Source organism: Scyliorhinus torazame, chromosome 3 (assembly GCF_047496885.1).
Source record: "Scyliorhinus torazame isolate Kashiwa2021f chromosome 3, sScyTor2.1, whole genome shotgun sequence".
NCBI classification, from domain to species: Eukaryota; Metazoa; Chordata; class Chondrichthyes; order Carcharhiniformes; family Scyliorhinidae; genus Scyliorhinus; species Scyliorhinus torazame.
The window spans coordinates 365,773,047-365,798,762 of NC_092709.1; the positions used below are offsets into that span (position 1 = coordinate 365,773,047).

At 49.7% G+C, this 25,716-nt stretch overlaps 1 protein-coding gene across 1 annotated transcript in view; it reads right to left on the bottom strand.

The window, feature by feature from the left end:
• Window positions 1-25,214, bottom strand: part of LOC140409443 (disintegrin and metalloproteinase domain-containing protein 12-like) — a 128,607-nt gene extending 103,393 nt beyond the window's left edge. Inside the window, exons 1-2 of the mRNA XM_072497876.1 lie at window positions 25,206-25,214; window positions 11,605-11,771 (exon numbers count right to left, since the gene is read on the bottom strand). Of these exons, the coding sequence (XP_072353977.1) occupies window positions 11,605-11,771; window positions 25,206-25,214 (176 nt within the window). The remainder of the gene's footprint in view (window positions 1-11,604; window positions 11,772-25,205) is intronic.
• Window positions 25,215-25,716: the final 502 nt, after the last annotated feature.

A 25,716-nucleotide genomic window follows, 5' to 3' on the forward strand; every position in this document is an offset into this window, starting at 1 on the left:
ACTGTCCACCCTATCCAACCCCCTGATCATTTTGTATGCCTCTATTAAGTCTCCTCTTAACCTTCTTCTCTCCAACGAAAACAACCTCAAGTCCATCAGCCTTTCCTCATAAGATTTTCCCTCCATACCAGGCAACATCCTGGTAAATCTCCTCTGCACACGCTCCAAAGCTTCCACATCCTTCCTATAATGCGGTGACCAGAACTGTACGCAATACTCCAAATGCGGCCGTACCAGAGTTCTGTACAGCTGCAACATGACCTCCCGACTCCGGAACTCAATCCCTCTACCAATAAAGGCCAACACTCCATAGGCCTTCTTCACAACCCTATCAACCTGGGTGGCAACTTTCAGGGATCTATGTACATGGACACCTAGATCCCTCTGCTCATCCACACTTTCAAGAACTTTACCATTAGCCAAATATTCCGCATTCCTGTTATTCCTTCCAAAGTGAATCACCTCACACTTCTCTACATTAAACTCCATTTGCCACCTCTCAGCCCAGCTCTGCAGCTTATCTATATCCCTCTGTAACCTGCTACATCCTTCCACACTATCGACAACACCACCGACTTTAGTATCGTCTGCAAATTTACTCACCCACCCTTCTGCGCCTTCCTCTAGGTCATTGATAAAAATGACAAACAGCAACGGCCCCAGGACAGATCCTTGTGGTACTCCACTTGTGACTGTACTCCATTCTGAACATTTCCCATCAACCACCACCCTCTGTCTTTTTTCAGCTAGCCAATTTCTGATCCACATCTCTAAATCACCCTCAATCCCCAGACTCCGTATTTTATGCAATAGCCTACCGTGGGGAACCTTATCAAACGCTTTGCTGAAATCCATATACACCACATCAACTGCTCTACCCTCATCTACCTGTTCAGTCACCTTCTCAAAGAACTCAATAAGGTTTGTGAGGCATGACCTACCCTTCACAAAGCCATGCTGACTATCCCTGATCATATTATTCCTATCTAGATGGTTATAAATCTTGTCTCTTATAATCCCCTCCAAGACTTTACCCACTACAGACGTGAGGCTCACCGGTCTATAGTTGCCGGGGTTGTCTCTGCTCCCCTTTTTGAACAAAGGGACCACATTTGCTGTCCTCCAGTCCTCTGGCACTATTCCTGTAGCCAATGATGACATAAAAATCAAAGCCAAAGGTCCAGCAATCTCTTCCCTGGCCTCCCAGAGAATCCTAGGATAAATCCCATCAGGTCCCGGGGACTTATCTATTTTCAGCCTGTCCAGAATTGCCAACACCTCTTACCTACGTACCTCAATGCCATCTATTCTATTAGCCTGGGGCTCAGCATTCTCCTCCACAATATTATCTTTTTCCTGAGTGAATACTGACAAAAAATATTCATTTAGTATCTCGCCTATCTCTTCAGATTCCACACACAATTTCCCATCCCTGTCCTTGACTGGTCCTACTCTTTCCCTAGTCATTCGCTTATTCCTGACATACCTATAGAAAGCTTTTGGGTTTTCCTTGATCCTCCTGCCAAATACTTCTCATGACCCCTCCTTGCTCGTCTTAGCTCTCTCTTTAGATCCTTCCTCGCTACCTTGTAACTATCCATCGCCCCAACCGAAACTTCACACTTCATCTTCACATAGGCCTCCTTCTTCCTCTTAACAAGAGATTCCACTTCCTTGGTAAACCACGGTTCCCTCGCTCGACGCCTTCCTCCCTGTCTGACCGGTACATACTTACCAAGAACACGCAGTAGCTGATCCTTGAACAAGCCCCAATTATCCAGTGTGCCCAACACTTGCAGCCTACTTCTCCACCTTATCCCCCCCAAGTCATGTCTAATGGCATCATAATTGCCCTTCCCCCAGCTATAACTCTTGCCCTGCGGTGTATACTTATCCCTTTCCATCATTAACGTAAACGTCACCGAATTGTGGCCACTGTCCCCAAAGTGCTCTCCTACCTCCAAATCCAACACCTAGCCTGGTTCATTACCCAAAACCAAATCCAACGTGGCCTCGCCTCTTGTTGGCCTGTCAACATATTGTTTCAGGAAACCCTCCTGCACACACTGTACAAAAAACGACCCATCTATTGTACTCGAACTATATCTTTTCCAGTCAGTATTTGGAAATTTAAAGTCTCCCATAATAACTACCCTGTTCCTTTCGCTCATATCCAGAATCATCTTCGCCATCCTTTCCTCTACATCCCTAGAACTATTAGGAGGCCTATAAAAAACTCCCAACAGGGTAACCTCTCCTTTCATGTTTCTAACTTCAGCCCATACTACCTCGGAAGAAGAGTCCCCATCTAGCATCCTCTCCGCCACCGTAATACTGCTCTTGACTAGCAGCGCCACACCTCCCCCTCTTTTGCCTCCTTCTCTGAGCTTACTAAAACACCTAAACCCCGGAACCTGCAACATCCATTCCTGTCCCTGCTCTATCCATGTCTCCGAAATGGCCACAACATCGAAGTTCCAGGTACCAACCCATGCTGTCAGTTCCCCTACCTTGTTTCGTATACTCCTGGCATTGAAGTAGACACACTTCAAACCACCTACCTGAACACTGGCCCCCTCCTGCGACGTCAAATCTGTGCTCCTGACCTCTATACTCTCATTCTCCTTACCCTAAAACTACAATCCAGGTTCCCATGCCCCTGCTGCATTAGTTTAAACCCCCCCAAAGAGCACTAACAAACCTCCCCCCCAGGATATTTGTGCCCCTTATCTTTAAGAATGGACTCTAACATCTTACCAATGGCCGAAGTCATGCTCACAGGCCTATAATTTCCCATCTTCTGCCTCGCTCCCTTCTTAAACAGGGGTGTTACATTAGCCACTTTCCAGTCCTCTGGGACCCTTCCTGCCTCCAGTGATTCCTGAAAGATCATCACCAATGCCTCCACAATTTCCTCAGCTATCTCTTTTAGAACCCTGGGGTGTAGTCCATCCGGTCCAGGTAATTTATCCACCTTCAGACCTTTCAGTTACCCCAGAACCTTCTCCTTAGTAATGGTCATGACAAATGTGATATAAAATAGTTACTTTAGAGATACTAGTTAATGTAATGTAGAAATAAGCCACTTTGATTCTGGCAGATAGAGACAAAGGGGTTTGAGACCGCATGGAAAAAGCAGGAAGAGGTGTGTCTATGAGAGTGATGCTGCATTGATAGGGGCCAGAGAAAGGGATTGGAAGTGAGCCAATCAGAATAGATCAAACAGGTCAGGAGGGATATAGGCTGACCTATGGGCGTCGAGTATGTGAAACTTGATACCATTTGAATTGATTTGCAGAGATCCCTTTGTCTCTTTATTCATTCGCTTTCTGGAGTGTAGGAGACTGGATGTCTCTTATGTTTCTGTAAGATGAATCAAGCTTGCAAGCTAAATAAATAACTTCTTTTTACGTGCAAATCCATCTCAACTTTTAGTGAGGCCAGACTGACGGAGAAAGAAATTTGGGAATCAACAGTCACTGCACTCATCTCTGCCCCCTGATTCTCCTGGAGCTCTGGCATCCCACTGGTGTCTTCCGCCGTGAAGACTGATGCAAAGTAACTATTCAGTTCCTCTGCCATTTCTTTGTTTCCTATTATTACTTCTCCAGCCACATTTTCCAGTGGTCCAATACCTATTTTTGCCTCTGTCTTACCTTTTATAGATTGAAAAAAACTCTTTCCATCTTGCTTTATATTACCAGCTAGCTTGCACTCATACTTCATCTTCTCCCCCCGTATTGCTTTTTTTAGTTGTCCTCGGCTCGCTTTAAATGCTTTCTGTTAAAGTCTATCATATTGTGGTCACTGCTTCCTAAGGGTTCCTTCACCTTAAGTTCCCTAATCAAGTCTGCCTCATTACACATCACCAAATCCAGAATTGCCTGTTCCCTAGTAGGCTCTGTCACAAGCTGGTCCAAAAAAATATCTCTTAGACATTCCACAAATTCCATTTCTTGGGATCGACTACTAACCTGATTTTCCCAGTCCACGTGCATATTGAAGTCCCCCATGATTATTGTAATATTGCCTTTTTTACTTGCCTTTTCTATCTCCTGATGTATTTTCTGCCCCACATCCTGACTACTGCTCGGGGGCCTGTACATAACTCCCGTCGGGGTCTTTTTACCTTGGCGATTCCTCAACTCTACCCAGATATTCTACGCCTTCTGATCCTATATCGCTCCTTGCTATCGATTTGACTTCATTCCTTACTGACAATGCAACCCCGCCCCCTTTGCCCATCTGCCTGTCTGTTGGATGGGATACATGTCCTTGTATATTTAGATCCCAGCCCTGATCCCCTTGCAGCTACGTCTCTGTGATGCCCACAACATCGTACCGGCCAATTTCAACGTGCACAGCAAGCTCATTTACCTTATTCCGAATACTGCGCGCATTTAGGTACAACACCCTCAGTCCTGCTTTGGCCACCTTCTTTCTCACACTTGCCACGTTTTTTGCTCTGCCTGAGGGTGATGGTCTATTATTTTTGTTCTCTATTTCCTCTTCAGTTATTACACTTCTGATCGAAGGCTCTGGTTCCCACCTCCCAGGGCCCTCCCTCAACCATGTCTCCATGATGGTTACTATATCATAACTCCACATGTCAATCCTCGCCCATCGAAGTTCCAGGTACCAACCCATGCTGTCAGTTCCCCTACCTTGTTTCGTATACTCCTGGCATTGAAGTAGACACACTTCAAACCACCTACCTGAACACTGGCCCCCTCCTGCGACGTCAAATCTGTGCTCCTGACCTCTATACTCTCATTCTCCTTACCCTAAAACTACAATCCAGGTTCCCATGCCCCTGCTGCATTAGTTTAAACCCCCCCAAAGAGCACTAACAAACCTCCCCCCCAGGATATTTGTGCCCCTCAGGTTCAGATGTAGACCATCCTGTCTGTAGAGGTCCCACCTTCCCCAGAAAGAGCCCCAGTTATCCAGAAATCTGAATCCCTCCCGCCTGCACCATCCCTGTAGCCACGTGTTTAAATGCTCTCTCTCCCTATTCCTCATCTCACTATCACGTGGCACGGGCAACAACCCAGAGATAACAACTCTGTTTGTTCTAGTTCTGAGCTTCCATCCTAGCTCCCTAAAGCCTGCCTGACATCCTTGTCCCCTTTCCTACCTATGTCGTTAGTGCCAATGTGGACCACGACTTGGGGCTGCTCCCCCTCCCCCCAAAGGACCCGGAAAACACGATCCGAGACATCACGTACCCTTGCACCTGGGAGGCAACATACCAAACGTGAGTCTCTCACGCTCCCACAAAATCTCCTATCTGTGCCCCTGACTATAGAGTCCCCAATTACTAATGCTCTGCTCCTCTCCCCCCTTCCCTTCTGAGCAACAGGGACAGACACCGTGCCAGAGGCCCGTACCCCATGGCTTACCCCTGGTAAGTCGTCCCCCCCACAAGTATCCAAAGCGGTATACTTGTTTCTCAGGGGAACGACCGCAGGGGATCCCTGCACTGACTGCTTTTTCCCAGTCTCTCTTACAGTTACCCACCTATCTCCAATCTTTGGTGTAACTAATTCCCTGAAGCTGCTATCTATGACCCCTTCTGCCTCCCGAATGATCCGAAGTTCTTCCAACTCCAGCTCCAGTTCCCTAACTCGGTCTTGGAGGAGCTGGAGATGGCAGCACTTCCTGCAGGTAAAATCAGCAGGGACACTAACTGCATCCCTCACCTCAAACATCCTGCAGGAGGAACATTGCACTCCCTTCCCTGCCATTCCTCTAACTTTCTACCAAGATCTGGCTAACAACTAAATTAAATTTTTATAAAAAATAATAATAATATAATAAAATATGGTACTTACCTCAGACCAATGGGTTTTATTATTAGGTTAGAGGAGGAGGGCGGGTGGGAGACACTACACGTGTAGTGTCTCGGGTTTCCTCTCCACCAGAATTTATTGGTGAGGGTCTTCCCAGACGTCCGCGGGTCGACTTCCTGTTCCCGCCTAAAATACTAATTTTAAAAAAAAAGAAAAATTCTCAGCTCCTGCTGAAATTGACTAACCAGCCAGCTCCACTCCCGCCGAAATCGACTGGCCTGCCCCTGCAAAGACGAGTGCTTTTAAAGGACAGACTTACCTCCCAGCAACCACCTCCGCAATGCTCCCGCTGAAACTGACTCACCAGCTGTTCTCACGCCGAAATCGACTGGCCTGCCCCTGCAAAGACAAGTGCTTTTAAAGGTTGACTTACCTCCCAGCAGCCACTTCCGCAATTCTCCCGCTGAAACTGACTCACCAGCTGTTCTCCCGCCGAAATCGACAAAAATCATGGCTGATATTTCCTCATCCCCATTCTCCTGCCTTCTCCCCATAACCCCTGATCCCCTTATTGATCAAGAACCTATCTATCTCTGTCTTAAAGACACTCAGTGATTTGGCCTCCACAGCCTTCTGCGGCAAAGAGTTCCACAGACTCACCACCCTCTGGCTGAAGAAATTCCTCCTCATCTCTGTTTTAAAGGATCGTCCCTTCAGTCTGAGATTGTGTCCTCTGGTTCTAGTTTTTCCTACAAGTGGAAACATCCTCTCCACGTCCACTCTATCCAGGCCTCGCAGTATCCTGTAAGTTTCAATCAGATCCCCCCTCATCCTTCTAAACTCGAACAAGTACAGACCCAGAGTCCTCAACCGTTCCTCATACGACAAGCTCTTCATTCCAGGGAACATTCTTGTGAACCTCCTCTGGACCCTTTCCAAGGCCAGCACACCCTTCCTTCGATACGGGGCCCAAAACTGCTCACAATACTCCAAATGGGGTCTGACCAGAGCCTTGTACAGCCTCAGAATTACATCCCTGGTCTTGTATTCTAGCCCTCTCGACGTGAATGCTAACATTGCATTTGCCTTCCTAACTGCCGACTGAAACTGCACATTAACCTTCAGAGAATCGTGAACAAGGCTCCCAAGTCCTTTTGTACTTCTGATTTCCTTATTATCTCCCTATTTAGAAAATAGTCGATGCCTAAATTCCTCTTTCCAAAGTGCATTAGCTCAAACTTTTCCACATTGTACTCCATTTGCCACTTCATTGTCCACTATTCTAGCCTGTCCCAGTCCTTCTGCAGCCCGCCTGCTTCCTCAATACTACCTTTTCCCTACAGATCCGGTTGGCCTGGATGGGCTGGTTTAGCTCAGTGGGCTAGACAGCTGGTTTGTGATGCTGAACAAGGCCAGCAGCGCGGGCTCAATTCCCGTACCAGCTTACCCGAACAGGCGGCGGAATGTGGTGACTGGGGGCTTTTCACAGTAACCTCACAACTTTTGACAATAAAAGATTATTATCAGATCTTTGTATCATCTGCAAACTTAGCAACAGTGCCTTCAGTTCCTTCTTCCAGGTCATTAATGTATATTGTGAAAAGTTGTGGTCCCAGCACAGACCCCTGAGGCACACCACTAGTCACCGGCTGCCATCCTGAAAAAGACCCCTTTATCCCCACTCTCTGCCTTCTGCCAGTCAGCCAATCCTCTATCCATGCCAGGATCTTACCCTGAACACCATGAGCTCGTAACTTATTTAACAGTCTCCTATGCGGCACCTTGTCAAAGGCCTTCTGGAAATCTAAATACATCACGTCCACTGGTTCTCCTTTGTCTAACTTCCTTGTTACTTCCTCAAAGAATTTTAACAGATTTTTCAGACGTGACCTCCCCTTGACGAAACCGTGCTGACTCAGTCCTATTTTACCGTGCACTTCCAAGTACTTATTTTATACCTATTTTATCTTTAAGAATGGACTCTAACATCTTACCAATGGCCGAAGTCATGCTCACAGGCCTATAATTTCCCATCTTCTGCCTCGCTCCCTTCTTAAACAGGGGTGTTACATTAGCCACTTTCCAGTCCTCTGGGACCCTTCCTGCCTCCAGTGATTCCTGAAAGATCATCACCAATGCCTCCACAATTTCCTCAGCTATCTCTTTTAGAACCCTGGGGTGTAGTCCATCCGGTCCAGGTAATTTATCCACCTTCAGACCTTTCAGTTACCCCAGAACCTTCTCCTTAGTAATGGTCATGACAAATGTGATATAAAATAGTTACTTTAGAGATACTAGTTAATGTAATGTAGAAATAAGCCACTTTGATTCTGGCAGATAGAGACAAAGGGGTTTGAGACCGCATGGAAAAAGCAGGAAGAGGTGTGTCTATGAGAGTGATGCTGCATTGATAGGGGCCAGAGAAAGGGATTGGAAGTGAGCCAATCAGAATAGATCAAACAGGTCAGGAGGGATATAGGCTGACCTATGGGCGTCGAGTATGTGAAACTTGATACCATTTGAATTGATTTGCAGAGATCCCTTTGTCTCTTTATTCATTCGCTTTCTGGAGTGTAGGAGACTGGATGTCTCTTATGTTTCTGTAAGATGAATCAAGCTTGCAAGCTAAATAAATAACTTCTTTTTACGTGCAAATCCATCTCAACTTTTAGTGAGGCCAGACTGACGGAGAAAGAAATTTGGGAATCAACAGTCACTGCACTCATCTCTGCCCCCTGATTCTCCTGGAGCTCTGGCATCCCACTGGTGTCTTCCGCCGTGAAGACTGATGCAAAGTAACTATTCAGTTCCTCTGCCATTTCTTTGTTTCCTATTATTACTTCTCCAGCCACATTTTCCAGTGGTCCAATACCTATTTTTGCCTCTGTCTTACCTTTTATAGATTGAAAAAAACTCTTTCCATCTTGCTTTATATTACCAGCTAGCTTGCACTCATACTTCATCTTCTCCCCCCGTATTGCTTTTTTTAGTTGTCCTCGGCTCGCTTTAAATGCTTTCTGTTAAAGTCTATCATATTGTGGTCACTGCTTCCTAAGGGTTCCTTCACCTTAAGTTCCCTAATCAAGTCTGCCTCATTACACATCACCAAATCCAGAATTGCCTGTTCCCTAGTAGGCTCTGTCACAAGCTGGTCCAAAAAAATATCTCTTAGACATTCCACAAATTCCATTTCTTGGGATCGACTACTAACCTGATTTTCCCAGTCCACGTGCATATTGAAGTCCCCCATGATTATTGTAATATTGCCTTTTTTACTTGCCTTTTCTATCTCCTGATGTATTTTCTGCCCCACATCCTGACTACTGCTCGGGGGCCTGTACATAACTCCCGTCGGGGTCTTTTTACCTTGGCGATTCCTCAACTCTACCCAGATATTCTACGCCTTCTGATCCTATATCGCTCCTTGCTATCGATTTGACTTCATTCCTTACTGACAATGCAACCCCGCCCCCTTTGCCCATCTGCCTGTCTGTTGGATGGGATACATGTCCTTGTATATTTAGATCCCAGCCCTGATCCCCTTGCAGCTACGTCTCTGTGATGCCCACAACATCGTACCGGCCAATTTCAACGTGCACAGCAAGCTCATTTACCTTATTCCGAATACTGCGCGCATTTAGGTACAACACCCTCAGTCCTGCTTTGGCCACCTTCTTTCTCACACTTGCCACGTTTTTTGCTCTGCCTGAGGGTGATGGTCTATTATTTTTGTTCTCTATTTCCTCTTCAGTTATTACACTTCTGATCGAAGGCTCTGGTTCCCACCTCCCAGGGCCCTCCCTCAACCATGTCTCCATGATGGTTACTATATCATAACTCCACATGTCAATCCTCGCCCTTAACTCATCCATTTTATCTGTAATACTCTGGGCATTAATGTAGGGACCATTCAGCCCTGTCATATTCTCCTGAAACCTACTTCTGCTGTGTTCCCCCTAACTTGATTGCTTTTTGGTGATACACTGTGCACCTATTGTGGTAACAGTCTGCATCCCCTGCCCCTGTCGAATTTGTTTTGACTCCTCCCAACAGCACTGGCAAACCCGCCAGCAAGGATGTTAGTCCCGCTCTGGTTCAGATGTGGACGTCCCGCTTGTACAGGTCCCACCTTCCCTAAAAAAGTCCCAGTGGTCCAGGAATCTAAAACCCTCCCCCCTGCACCAACTCTTAAACCATGGATTCATCTGCGCTATTCTCCTATTTCTGTAGTCATTAGCGCGTGGCACTGGGAGTAATCCAGAGATTACAACCCGAGAGGTCCTGCTCTTTAGTCTATTGCCCGACTTCCTGAATTCCTGATGCAAGACCTCATCTCTCTTTCTATCAATGTCATTCATACCAACATGTACCATGACCTTTGTATTATCACCCTCCCCCTTCAGGATGCCCTGCAGCCGTTCAGTGACATCCCGCCCCCTGACTATGGAGTCCCCTATGACTATTGCTCTTCTGCGCTTTGACCCTCCCTGCTGAGCAACAGAGCCAGCCGTGGTTTATACTGTGCCCCACTGGACAACTAATGTTTGGGGACCTATAGATTATTTCTACCAGGGACTTCTTCCCTTATTTCTACCCAGACTGATTCCACATCCTGATCTCCAGTGCTTATGTCATTTCCCATTCCAGCACTGATCCCTTGCCTCACCAGCAGGGCAACACCACCTCCTTCTCCTTTCACCCTACCTTTCTGAAATGCTGTGTTCCCTTGGATATTCAATTCCAAGACCTGGTCTCCTTGTAACCATGCCTTAGTAATCACCAACAAATGTCTCTATTTCCGCCGTTAACTCATTAATTTTGTTACTAATGCTTTGTGCATTTACATACAAAGCTTTTACGTTTGCTCTGTTGTCAAATTTCCCTACTCTTTCATACTTCCTTGGTGCAAAAAGACATTCGCCGGTCTGTCCCTCTTTCTTTTCTTGTCACCGTCCGTCACATTGCAAACAAAGAACAAAGAAAAGTACAGCACAGGAACAGGCCCTTCGGCCCTCCAAGCCCGTGCCGACTGTGCTGCCCGACTAAACTACAATCTTCTACACTTCCTGGGTCCATATCCCTCTATTCCCATCCTATTCATGTATTTATCAAGATGCCCCTTAAACGTCACTTCCCAGGTTGCTCTCTGGTTTTTCGTACTCCACTTCGTTCCAATGTGAAGCGCATAAATCCCTGGGGTAAGGTTTTTATACCACTTACCTTCCCAGGCTGCTCCCTGGTTCTTTTCTGCTCTGCTCCCCATGAAGGCTCCTTAGGCAGCACCTTCCAAAACCACGAGCACTACCATCAAGTAGGACAAGAGCAGCAGATACCCAGGAACCCCACCACCTGGAAGTTCCCCTCCAAGCCACTCACCCCCCCCTGACCTGGAAATATATTGTCGATCCTTCACTGTCGCACGGCCAAAACCCTGGAACTCCCTCTGTAACTTCACAGTGGGTGTACCTACACCACATTGACTTCAGCCGTTCAAGAAGGCAGCTCACCACCAACTTATCGGGGCAATTAGGAATGGACAATAAATGCTGACCTAGCCAGCAACGCCTACATCCCATAAATTAATTTTTAAAATTCAGTGTCAGAATTCTGAAAATTCTTTCCTGTCAGCAAGATTGCTGTACCGGTGCCGTACGGTTCAAAAGAAATGAGATACTATTTTCCCCAAGAGGTATTGGAGATGGATAATAAATGTTGAACTTCTCAGCAACCCACATATCGACGACCAAAGACAACAAATAGTTGCCAGCCCTGCTCAGGGTTAGTTTGCGAGTGTTGTGTCTGAGTTACTCACGTGATGAGGTGAGCATTGTCATTGTACATGCGTGGCAGCAGATTCACCCGTCTCCACTCGAGGAATCGGTTCATTGTTTCTTTCGCATCGTTGTCCACCTTGATTTGGTCGGCCGTCCACACCTCGACTCCAATCAGTGCAATGCGGAGGTTAAATGGTTTGTAGTACTGGAGAGAGGAAAACGGTGAGAGACATTCATGAATCAGTTTGTCCAAAACCGATGATCCCACCTGAACGGGGAACTAAATTTGACTGAATTGTGATGTGGAATGGATGTCAGATTCACAATAAAGTTAGAACCAGGCGACGATGGAAATTTCTCAGGAAACGTCAAAAAGGAAATCAGAGATGCAAAGATTAGAGCGCGGGATGAGATTGGTAACTGTGTTAAAAGGAAAGCAGAAGTATTTTACAGAGAGGCATGGGACGGATTGGGAAACAAATTGGTTGGGATATCTCAGTCAGCCCGCCGTGTGCCGAGCGGAGGCAGCAGCCACCGGCCAGAGGCTGAAATCTTCTCCTTCCACCATCGTCAAGACTTTCCTCATCATAGTTGACAATGATTCCTTCTTTGTATCATCTGCAGATTTTAAAATAATGCCCTGAACACCATCCGACTGTTGAGATACATCAAAGAAGAGCAATGGGCCCAACATTGACACCTGCGAAACTCCACTAGAAACTTTCCTCCAACTCTTTTTTTGTTATAAATTTAGAATACCCAATTCATTTTATCCAATTAAGGGGCAATTTAGCGTGGCCAATCCACCTAGCCTGCACATCTTTTGGGTTGTGGGAGCGAAACCCACGCAGACATGGGGAGAATGTGCAAACTCCACACGGACAGTGACCCAGAGCCAGGATCGAACCTGGGACCTCGGCGCCGTGAGGCAGCAGCGCGAACCCACTGCGCCACCGTGCTGCCCACTCCACCTCTAAATAAAACACTTCTTTCACTGCTTCCTGGAACTCAGCTAATTTATTTTCCAAGTGCCTACACCCCCTTTTATTACGTCAGCTAGAATTTTGTGCACATGTCTGACGGCCGAGATTTAACTGTGTTGCGTGCCGGGAAGTTGAAAATCGGGCTGTGCGCGAATCAATTTGCCTCTAACCTGCCCGCTCCCAATGGAGAGTTCTGATGCTCGCCACATTTGGGCGAGCATATCATTGACACCAATTAGTGTCAATTTCCATCTCATTAGTGATGCACTATCAATTACGACGAGACGAGAGTAGAATGTAATCGAGGCTTTATTACACAGAATTGTGTAGCCTCCTACAGCAGCTTATGAAATGGCTGCTGTTCGGAGAGCACACACATTTATACTCCGCCTCCTGGGCGGAGCCAGCAGGCAGGGATCTACCCACATACCTGTAGTACAAGGGCCATACCGTAATACCCATATATACAATATAATACAACAGTGGTGACTACCACATTCACCCCCTGTTAAAAATGAGTCCAGCGGGGGGGAAACTATATACATACAGATTGGTTTTAAAATTACAGAGAAGGTTACAAATTTAGACGATCGGGCGCCTTGATCTGTCGTTGAGAGGCCGCAGTGCTGGTGGCGACTCAGGCGTCGGCTTGGTCTTCGGTGACTCCGGGAGCGTGTCGAAATCCTCTTCATCCCCGGGTGGGGGCAAGGGGAGGACGGATTGTCCTGGAGCGGGGGCTGTGGTGGGGTGCACTGGGGGGGGGGGAGGGTGGCGCCGGGGCAGGGGTGGGGGTGGGTGGGGACCCAGCTGGTGCCAGATCCCTGAGGGAGACTGTGTCTTGGCGGCCGTCGGGGTACACTACGTAGGCGTACTGCGGGTTTGCATGGAGTAGCGGTACCCTCTTGACCAACGGGTCCGCCTTGTGGAGCCACACGTGCTTGCGGAGGAGAACGGGTCCTGGTGCTGCCAGCACGTTGTGAGCGAAACCCCGGAGGTGGACTTCCTGGGGAAAGCAAAGAGACGTTCATGGGGCGTCTCGTTGGTCGCGGTGCACAGGAGCGGCCGAATGGAGTGAAGTGGGTTGGGGAGGACCTCCTGCCAGTGGGAGGCCCTGGAGATTTCTGGACCGCAGGGCCAGCTGGACGGCCCTCCAGCTGTCCCATTCTCCCACTCTACCTGCCCGTTTTCCCGGGGTTGTAGCTGGTCGTCCTGCTCGAGGCAATGCCCCTGTTGAGCAGGTACTGGCGCAGCTCATTGCTCATAAATGTGGATCCCCGGTCGCTGTGGATGTAGGTGGGGAAACCGAACAGAACGAAGATGGAGTTGAGGGCTTTGATGATGGTGGCAGACGTCATATCGGGGCATGGGACGGCGAAGAGGAATCAGGAATATTCGTCGAGCACATTAAGAAAGTACGTGTTACGGTCGGTGGAGGGGAGGGGCCCTTTGAAGTCCACGCTGAGGTGTTCAAAGGGGCGGGAGGCCTTCACCAGGCGCGCGCGGTCTGGCTGGTAGAAGTGCGGTTTACCTGGCAGTCTCTGGTGATAGCCCTGACTTCCTCGATGGAGTAGGGCAGGTTGTGGGCCTTAATGAAGTGGTAAAAGCGGGTGACCCCTGGGTGACAGAGATCGTCGTGCAGGGTCCAGAGTCGGTCCACTTGTGCGCTGGCACATGTACCTCGGGACAGGGTATCGGGCGGCTCGTTGAGCTTACCGGGGCGATACAAAATCTCGTAATTGTAGGTGGACAGCTCGATCCTCCACCGCAAGATTTTATCATTTTTGATCTTACCCCGCTGTGTGTTCCATGAAGGCAATCGACCGTTGGTCAGTGAGTTGAGTGAATCTCCTGCTGGCCGGGTAATGCCTCCAATGTCGCACAGCTTCAACGATTGCTTGGGCGTCCTTTTCAACGGAGGGGCGGCGCATTTCGGAAGCATGGAGGGTGCGGGAAAAGAATGCCATGGCCTGCCTGCCTGGTGAGGATGGCGGCCCAGAGCGACGTCTGATCCATCGCTGTCAACTTGGAAGGGGAGTGTCTCATCGACCGCGTGCATCGCGGCCTTGGCGATGTCGGATTTGATACGGTTGAAGGCCTGGTGAGCCTCGGCCGTCAGTGGGAAAACGGTGGATTGAATGAGTGGGCGGGGCTTGTTCGCATAGTTTGGGACCCACTGGGCGTTGTATGAGAAGAACCCCAGGCATCGTTTGAGGGCCTTGGGGCAGTGGGGGAGGGGAAGTTCTATGAGGGGGCGCTTGCAAAAGGGGTCAGGCCCTACAACTCCGTTCTGAACCACATAGCCGAGGATGGCTGATCGGTTCGTGCTGAACACACACTTCTTGTTGTAAGTTAGGTTGAGGAGTGTGGAGAAATTTGGAAAGGTTAGCGTCGTGGTCCTGCTGGTCGTGGCCGCAGATCGTGACGTTGTCCAGGTACGGGAAAGTGGCCCGCAGCCCGTACCAGTCAACCACTCGGTACATCTCCCGTTGGAAGACCGAGACCCCGTTGATGACGCCGAAGAGAACCTGAAGGAAATGGTAAAGGCGGCCGTCTGCTTCAAACGCCCTTCCGGATGGGGAGCTGGTGGTAAGCGGATTTCAGGTCCACTGTCGAGAAGGCCCGGTACTGCGCAATCTGATTGACCATATCAGATATGTGTGGGAGGGGGGACCCGTCGAGCTGCGTGTACCGATTGATGGTCGGACTGTAGTCAACGATCATCCTGTTTTTCTCCCCGGTTTTCACTACTACCACTTGGGCTCTCCAGGGGCTGTTGCTGGCCTCGATAATGCCTTCCCGCAGCAGCCGCTGGACCTCAGACCTGATGAAGGTCCTGTCCTGGACACTGTACCATCTGCTCCTGGTGGCGACGGGTTTGCAATCTGGGGTGAGATTTGCAAACAGAGAAGGCGGATCGACCTTAAGGGTCGCGAGGCCGCAAACAGTAAGGGGTGGTAGTGGCCCGCCAAATTTCAGGGTTAGGCTCTGGAAGTCCAGGCCGAGTAGCAGGGCAGCGCAGAGGCTGGGGCGGACGTAGAGCCGGAAGCTGATGAACTCTACGCGCTGGACGGTGAGGGTGGCGATGCAGTACCCCCGGATCGCCATGGAGTGAGATGCGGAGGCCAGGGAGATTCTTTGGTTAGCGGGGTGTACCACGAGGGAGCAGCACCTTACCGGATCGAGGTGGATGAAGCTCTCAGTGCTCCTGGAGTCCAGAAGGCAGGATATCTCGTTGCCGTCGAACTTCACCTTTGTCGAAGCGGTCGTGAGGTTGTGCGGTCGAGACTGGTCGATCGTGACCGAGACGAGACGCGGCTGGTCGTCGGCTGTTGCAGGCGATGAGCAACCTGATGAGGTGCCCGATGGGCAGGGGTCCTGAGGCGGGTAAGGTGGCGGCGCCCACAGGCCACACGTGTCCTGGGGGAGGCAAGATAGCGGCGCCCTCGGGCAGCACGTGTTGTGAGTGGAGCAAGATGGCGGCACCCACAGGCTGCACGTGGTCTGAGGAGAGGAAGATGGTGGCGCCCACTGGCCACACGTGGGGGGTGCTGGGACAATAGAGGCGATTGAGTGGGCCTGTCACACTGCAGCGAAACGTCCCTTCTTCCAACAGGCCTTGCAGAGCGCGCTCCGCACCGGGTAGCACTGCCAGGGGTGTTTTGTCTGTCCACAGAAGTACCACTTGGGTCCCCCAGGGTTGGTTGGTTGCCATGCGGCGTAGGCGTGGGGTTGGCTGAGGGCGGTCGCTGATGGGGTCCACGATGGGGTGGCCGCTGGTGGGGTCCACGATGCACAGGGGGGGTGGGCCGTGCGGTCGGGGGCATAAGCCTATACGTTGCGACAGCGCTCGTTTCCTGGTCACCGCGAGGTCAAGCGTGGCCCCTTCTAAGAGGCGCTGGCGGATGTAGTAGGACCCTTTGCCCGTAACGAACGCGTCTCTCATTAGCAGGTTAGAATGTTCAGTGGCCGAAACGGCCTGGCAGTCACAGTCTCTCACCAGGGCGAGCAGGGCACACCAGAAATCTTCCACAGACTCACCGGGAAGTTGGTGCCGCGTGGATAGGAGGTGCCTGGCGTAGATCTTGTTGGTCTGCTGAGCGTAATTCTCCTTCAGTAGCGCCATGGCCTCTGCGTTGTTAGGTGTGTCCTGGACGAGGGGAAAAACGTTGGAGCGCAGCCGTGTGTACAGAATCTGGAGCTTCGGTACTTCTGGGATTGGGTCTGGCGCAGACCTGATGTATGCTTCAAAGCAAGCTCGCCAATGTTGGAAGTCCTTGTTGGCGTTGTCTGCTTGCGGATGCAGCTACAGGCGATCCGGCTTGATGCAGAGGTCCATCTCTGAAAAATATCTGTGTAATAAATTGATGCACGATCAATTACGACGAGACAAGACTAGAATGTAATCGAGGCTTTATTACAGAGATGTGTGGCCTCCTACAGCAGCTTACGAAATGGCTGCTGTTTGGAGAGCACACACATTTATACTCCGCCTCCTGGGCGGAGCCAGCAGGCAGGGATCTACCCCCATACCTGTAGTACAGGGGCCTTACCGTAATACCCATATATACAATATAATACAACAGTGGTGACTACCACAATTAGCGAGATTGAAGTTGAATGTAATGGCCTCCAGGAAATTTGTTTAGTGCTCCTTTTTCTAACGTGAAGTTGGTGCCTGCTATGGGGAACTGAGGACGTGAGTAGCGATTTCCATTTTCTGGCATACAGTTGACGCCCCATTTCAACGGTTAACTAACACAGTTGTTTCAGGATTACCCAATTGTGCGGTATACATCGACGATCTGGTAATTTTCAGCCAGACATGGAAAGAACATTTAAAACATCTGATGGAGTTATTCGATCGACTTCAGGAGGCGGGTTGGTGATAAACCTAGCCAAAAGTGAATTTGGAAAAGCCCAAGTCACTTTCCTTGACCCTACAATTGACAGGGTCGAATGGTCACACGGGATGTGCAAATAAAAATTATTCGGGAGTTTCCAATATCCTCGACATGAAGGGAAATAATGCGATTTCTTGGCATGAGTGGATTTGATCGACCATTTGTGCCAAATGTTTGCAGAGTGCTTGCTCCACTGACGGATTTGCTAAAGAAACGTCAAAAATTTCAATGGACAGCGGGCTTTCAACAGGCATTTGACTGCCTGAAAGCTGTGATAACCAATGCTCCTGTGCTGGAGAATTACAAGGGACTCTGTGATCAGATTGAACTAAAGTATCTGACTTTAAAGAGAAATGCCGAGGCGGAGAGAAATGGATGGATCGTGCAGAGACCTTCTTGTCCAAAGAGACTGTCAACCAGGAGGGAGTCCAGTTGGAGGAAGAAGAACTAAAATGGACTTTGTTATTATAAATGTTTGCATGTTTTGGTTTTGTCGACAAAAAGGGATATTTATTGTCAATTTTGCTTAAAAGATAGTATCTTCTTTTAAATTCAGCAGAGCAGGACAAAGGGTTTAATTCTGAGGGAAAATAAAATAAAAGAGTCAACTTGTGGAAAACATAATACCTGATTGCAGTGGGGTATCAGTTGATAAGATGTTTACTGTGTGTTTATAAAATGTTACCCAGATTCATAGAATAAACATTGTTTATGTTTAAAATACTTTTGATCTCTGTTGCATCACGCCTGCAAAGTGGGCCGTGTGCTCCCCATAACCACAATCTATTAAAGGTTGTGGGTCAGGTGAACTCCATGATACACTTTGGGGTTCTCTAAACCCTGGCCCATAATAATTGTTAATAAGTAATGGGCCGTATTAGTTGTGAGAACACTTCACAGCCGCAGGTTGTGTTTGCTGCTTGCTCCTGCTGGTTTCTGCAGGTGCCTGGAGGCTGCTGTTGCTCTTTTCTGCAGCCAGAACGAAAGACAATTTGTTCAAAGATACCTGGGACCTCATGCGCGACATTGATCCAAATGAAAAACCTGATGATGTTGAACACAGTCCTGCTCATCAGGCCTTCCCATGCCAATGTCGAAGAGGCTCAGGAGGCTGGTAAGGCCGAGCAGTGTATGATTGATGGCTTCCTCGCCGTGCTCCTCTGCTCATTCCGAGTACTACTGCTGGCATGCAGGTGACAATAGCCAGCCAGAACAGCAGACAGGCACTCCACAGGTTCCAGAACCTTTCGGTCCTCCGCGACGGGAAGTATGCAGTGAGCCACCTGCAAGAAACCCACGCCACTCCGGGAGTCAAAGCCACGTGGCTCCTGGAGTGGCGAGGAGGGGGGGGTTCTACCTGAGTCACCTGACCTCACCTTCAGGCAAGGTGGGCAACTTATTGCCTCTACAGTTTCAACCAGAGATCCTGGGGGGTCAAGGAGCCAGGACGAGGCCAATTGCTGCACCTGACGGCCCCTGATAGTCACGTGGTGTTTCACTTTGTCAATGTCTACGCTCCCATTTTGAAGCCGCAACAATCGACTTTCTTCAAGGAAGTGTCTACTCCCCTTGTCACCATCGAGGCGGGTCCGTGCATTATTGCATCATCCTCGCGGCAGGGGGCAGGCGGGGATTTTAACTGTACCCATGGGACAAGGGACCACCTTGGTGCCCAGTGCTGCTTGCCAATAGAGCTGACATTAAGGAAACATCGAAACATAGAAAATTGGAGCAGGAGTAGGCCATTCGGCCCTTCGATCCTGCACCACCATTATATGATCATGACTGATCATGCAATTTCAGTATCCCACTCCGTTTTCTCTCCACACCCTTGATCCCTATAGCCGCAAACTCCCTCTTGAATATATCCAACGAACTGGCCCCGACAGCTTTCTGTTACCCACAATCCAGTCCCCACTTTCCAAATGCTCAGTTATTTCATCCTTAATAATTGACGCCAGCATTTTCCCCATCGCCGATGTCAGGCTAACCGGTCTATAATTCTCTCTCTCTCCTTTTAAAAAAAGTGGGGTTACATTAGTTACCCTGCAATCCATTGGAACTCTTCCAGAGTCTATAGAATGCACCAATGTGTCCACTATTTCTAGGTCACTTCCTTGGGGACTTATCGGGTTTTAATCGTTTCTATTTCTCCAAAACAATTTCCTGACGAATAAGGATTTCCTTCAGTTCCTCCTTCATGTGAGACCCTCTGTCCCCTAGTATTTCCAGAAGGTTATTTGTGTCCTCCTGAGTGAAGACAGATCCAAAGTATTTGTTCAACTGGTCTGCCATCTCTTTGTTGTCCATTATGAACTCACCTGATTCTTACGGTGAGGGACCTACATTTGTCTTCACCAGTCTTTTTCTCTTCACAGATCTACAGAAGCTTTTGCAGTCAGGTTTCATATTTTCTACAAGTTTACTCTTGTATTCTATTTCCCCTTCCGAATTAAACCCTTTGCCCTCCTCTGCTGAGTTTTGTTTCTCCCAGTCCGCAGGCTTACTGATTTTTCCGGCCAATTTATACGCCTCCTCTTTGAATTTCCCATGTTAGCCATGGTTGAGCCACCTTCCTATTGGATTGGATTTGTTTATTGTCACGTGTACCGAGGTACAGCGAAAAGCATCTTTCTGCGAACTGCTCGACAGATCATTAAGTACATGGGAAGAAAATACATAACCGGGCAACACAAGGTACACAATGTAACTACATAAGCACCGGCATCGGGTGAAGCATACAGGGTGTAGTGTTAATGAGGTCAGTCCATAAGAGCGTCATTTAGGAGTCTGGTAACAGCGGGGAAGAAGCTCTTTTTGAGTCTATTCGTGCGTGTTCTCAGACTTCTGTATCTCCTGCCCGATGGAAGAAGTTGGAAGTGTGAGTAAGCCGGGTGGGAGGGGTCTTTGATTATGCTGCCCACTTTCCCCAGGCAGCGGGAGGTGTAGATGGAGTCAATGGATGGGAGGCAGGTTCGTGTGATGGACTGGGCGGTGTTCACGACTCTCTGAAGTTTCTTGCGGTCCTGGGCCGAGCAGTTGCCATACCAGGCTGTGATGCAGCCCGATAGGATGCTTTCTATGGTGCATCTGTAAAAGTTGGTAAGAGTTAATGTGGACATGCTGAATTTCCTTAGATTCCTGCGGAAGTATAGGCGCTGTTGTACTTTCTTGGTGGTAGCGTCGACGTGGATGGACCAGGACAGATTTTTGGAGATGTGCACCCCTAGGAATTTGAAACTGCTAACCATCTCCACCTCTTCTTACTCTTGCTCCAGATAGGGATGTGCAATCATTGAAGTTTATCCCTGTGTTCTTTCAGTGTCTGCCATTGCCTATCCACCGTCAATCCTTTAAGGATCCTTTTCCAGCTTATCCTCGCCAATGCACGCCTCATACCATCAAACATATTTCTTCGAAACAAACCGGTTGGACTTTAACCTGGTGTTGTAAGACTTCTCATTGTGCTCACCCCAGTCCAACGCCGGCATCTCCACATCATTATTTCTTTAAGTTCAGGACTCTAGTCTCAGACTGAACTGGGTCACTCTCCATCTTAATGAAGAACTCTACCATATTAGGGTCACTCTGGATCTCGCGCAATGTGGCAAATTAATCCTCTAGCATTGCACAATACCCAATGTAGGATGGCCAGCTCCCTAGTTGGTCAAGAAAACCATCCCTTAGAAATTCCAGGAAATCCTCCTCCAATGCATTGCTACAAGTTTGATTAGCCCAATCAATATGCAGATTGAAGTCACCCATAATGCTACTGTACCCTTACTGCACGCATCTCTAATTCCCTGTTTGATGCCATCCCAAAACTCACAACTACTGTTTTGTGGTCTGTACACAACTCCCACTGATGTTTTTTGCCCTTTGGTGTTCCGCAGCTCCACAGATTCCACATTGTCCACGCTAATGATAATCTTTATTATTGCCACAAGTAGGCTTACATTAACACTGCAATGAAGTTGCTGTGAAAATCCCCTTGTCGCCACATTCCGGCGCCTGTTCGGGTACACAGAGGGAGAATTCAGAATGTCCAATTCACCTAACAGCACGTCTTTCAGGACTTGTGGGAGGAAACTGGAGCGCCCGGAGGAAACCCACGCAGACACGGGGAGAACGTGCAGACTCCGCACAGACAGTGACCCAAGCCGGGAATCGAACCTGGGACCCTGGCGCTGTGAAGCAACAGTGCTCACCACTGAGCTACCGTGCTGCACTTGGAGGAAGCACTGAGGGTGGCAAGGTCGCAGAATATATTCTGGGTGGGAACTTCAATGTCCATCCCCAAGAGATGCTCAGTAATACCAGCACAGACCGAGCTGGCCGGGGACAGAGCTGCGAGACTGGGACTGCAGCAGGTGGTGAGGGACAGACCGAGCTGGTCGGGGACAGAGCTGCGAGACTGGGACTGCAGCAGGTGGTGAGGGACAGACCGAGCTGGTCGGGGACAGAGCTGCGAGACTGGGACTGCAGCAGGTGGTGAGGGACAGACCGAGCTGGCCGGGGACAGAGCTGCGAGACTGGGACTGCAGCAGGTGGTGAGGGACAGACCGAGCTGGCCGGGGACAGAGCTGCGAGACTGGGACTGCAGCAGGTGGTGTGGACAGACCGAGCTGGTCGGGGACAGAGCTGCGAGACTGGGACTGCAGCAGGTGGTGTGGACAGACCGAGCTGGCCGGGGACAGAGCTGCGAGACTGGGACTGCAGCAGGTGGTGAGGGACAGACCGAGCTGGCCGGGGACAGAGCTGCGAGACTGGGACTGCAGCAGGTGGTGAGGGACAGACCGAGCTGGCCGGGGACAGAGCTGCGAGACTGGGACTGCAGCAGGTGGTGAGGGACAGACCGAGCTGGCCGGGGACAGAGCTGCGAGACTGGGACTGCAGCAGGTGGTGAGGGACAGACCGAGCTGGCCGGGGACAGAGCTGCGAGACTGGGACTGCAGCAGGTGGTGAGGGACAGACCGAGCTGGCCGGGGACAGAGCTGCGAGACTGGGACTGCAGCAGGTGGTGAGGGACAGACCGAGCTGGCCGGGGACAGAGCTGCGAGACTGGGACTGCAGCAGGTGGTGAGGGACAGACCGAGCTGGCCGGGGACAGAGCTGCGAGACTGGGACTGCAGCAGGTGGTGAGGGACAGACCGAGCTGGCCGGGGACAGAGCTGCGAGACTGGGACTGCAGCAGGTGGTGAGGGACAGACCGAGCTGGCCGGGGACAGAGCTGCGAGACTGGGACTGCAGCAGGTGGTGAGGGACAGACCGAGCTGGCTGGGGACAGAGCTGCGAGACTGGGACTGCAGCAGGTGGTGAGGGACAGACCGAGCTGGTCGGGGACAGAGCTGCGAGACTGGGACTGCAGCAGGTGGTGAGGGACAGACCGAGCTGGCCGGGGACAGAGCTGCGAGACTGGGACTGCAGCAGGTGGTGAGGGACAGACCGAGCTGGCCGGGGCCAGAGCTGCGAGACTGGGACTGCAGCAGGTGGTGAGGGACAGACCGAGCTGGTTGGGGACAGAGCTGCGAGACTGGGACTGCAGCAGGTGGTGAGGGACAGACCGAGCTGGTCGGGGACAGAGCTGCGAGACTGGGACTGCAGCAGGTGGTGAGGGACAGGCCGAGCTGGCCGGGGACAGAGCTGCGAGACTGGGACTGCAGCAGGTGGTGAGGGACAGACCGAGCTGGCCGGGGACAGAGCTGCGAGATTGGGACTGCAGCAGGTGGTGTGGACAGACCGAGCTGGGCGGGGACAGAGCTGCGAGACTGGGACTGCAGCAGGTGGTGAGGGACAGACCGAGCTGGCCGGGGACAGAGCTGCGAGACTGGGACTGCAGCAGGTGGTGAGGGACAGACCGAGCTGGCCGGGGACAGAGCTGCGAGACTGGGACTGCAGCAGGTGGTGAGGGACAGACCGAGCTGGCCGGGGACAGAGCTGCGAGACTGGGACTGCAGCAGGTGGTGAGGGACAGACCGAGCTGGCCGGGGACAGAGCTGCGAGACTGGGACTGCAGCAGGTGGTGAGGGACAGACCGAGCTGGCCGGGGACAGAGCTGCGAGACTGGGACTGCAGCAGGTGGTGAGGGAACCAACAAGAGGGAAAAACATACTTTTTAAATTCTTTCCTGGGATGTGGCTGTCGGAAGCAAAGCCAGCGCTTGCTGCCTGTCCCCAATTGCCCTCAAACTGGGGCATTTTATTTTGAAAGAGTCAACCACATTGCAGTGGGTCTAGAGTCACATGTAGGCCAGGCTGGGTAAGGACGGCAGATTTCCTTCTCTAAAGGACATTAGTGAACCAGATGGGTTTTTATGACAATCGACAATGGTTTCATGGTCATCATTCAGCATCAGACTTTTCATTTCATTTATTGAATTCAAATTTCATCATCTGCCATAGTGGAATTCTTACCAGGGTTCCCAGAGCATTCGCCTGGGTATCTCGATTACTAATCATAGAATTTACGGTGCAGAAGGAGGCCATTTGGCCCATCGAGTCTGCACCGGCTCTTGGAAAGAGCACCCTACCCAAGGTCAACACCTCCACCCTATCCCCATAACCCAGTAACCCCACCCATATGGAATGGTGTCCTTCATTGCTAGAGGGATGGAGTTTAAAAGCAGGGAGGTTATGTGGCAGCTGTATGGGGTGCTGGTGAGGCCACACCTTGAGTACTGTGTACAGTTTTGGTCTCCTTACTTGAGAAAGGACGTACTGGCACTCGACGGGGTGCAGAGGAGATTCACTTGGTTGATTCTGGAGTTGAGAGTATTGGCTTATGAAGAGAGATAAGGTAGACTGGGACTATACTCATTGAAATTTGGAAGAATAAGGGGGATCTTATAGAAACATATACAATTATGAAGGGAATAGATAGGATAGAAGCAGGGAGGTAGGTTATTTCCACTGGTGGGTGAATATAGAATTAGGGGGCACAGCCTCAAAATAAGTGGGAGCAGATTTAGGACTGAGTTGAGGAGGAACTTCTTCACCTGAAGTGTTGTAAATCTGGGGAATCCCCCGCCCTGTGAAGTAGTTGAGGCTACCTTGTTGAATGATTTAAAGCAAAGATAGATAGATTCATCGGTCCCTCATTTGTCCCTAATCTCCATCGCATCGGGAACTCCGTTACCAGCGGCGGGCGATGGAGAATCTCGACCAAATTGTCAGCAAGGAAGAGGATATCAGCTTGCAATGGGAGAGATAAAGAACATCCAGGGAGAGATCGAAGGAGCAGCTTGAGCGTGAGACAAGATGCACTGGGACTACGGAGACAGGAGATGGAGAAAAAGGGGAGGGAAAAATATACTATCGCAGGAAAGGAAAACAGAGCACACTGGGAAAGAGGGATCAATACAAAAAGAGGGAGGGAATGTAAAGGGGATCTTGAGGCTGTGAAAAGGTGCCCAGGCAGCTGAGAGTGATTCTGAGTGAAAGTAGGAAGTAGCACATGGGAACGCCAAAATAACTTCCCTACTATGAGTAATGAGAAAGTTATCCACATTCAGAGTGTGAGCACTGTAATTGTAGAGAGGGAACAGAACACAGATATATTTCAATTTAGGCTGAGATTATTGGCAATTTTCTGTCGAGCTGAGTGTGAAAATCTGATGCCAGATATTTGGAGCATTGCGATGCCCACAGCACTACATTAATGTCATTTTCATTCTGACCTGGCAAGGAGTGGGGGAGTTTTCCAAGCGATGTGGAAAGTAAAGTCGAACTCGATTGCCAACACAATCGCTGTACTCACCAAGTCCATCGTATTTGCAATGTTAATCAATCGCCTCACCACAGCACCTCGGTCACTCGCCAGATGCTGATACTGAAATCAAACCAAATAATTTATGATGAGTCAATGAGCAACATAACTCTACCCACACTCCCATGATCCCACACACCCTGCCACTTTCTTCAACCCATTCCCCATGAATTTTCTAAAATTTCCTTAACGCTAAATGGTCCCAGGAAATGAACTAGTGGGGTGCCACAGGGATCGGTGCTGGGACCCCAGCTATTCACAATATATATTAATGATTTGGATGAGGAAACAAAATGTAACATCTCAAAGTTTGCAGATGACACCAAGTTGGGTGGGAGGGTGAATTGTGACGAGGATGCAGGGATCCTACAGCAAGATCTGGACAGGTTGGGCGAGTGGGCAAATCAATGGCAGATGCAGTATAATTTGGATAAGTGTGAGGTTATTCACTTTGGAAGCAAAAATAGGAAGGCACATTACTATCTGAATGGTTGTAAATTAG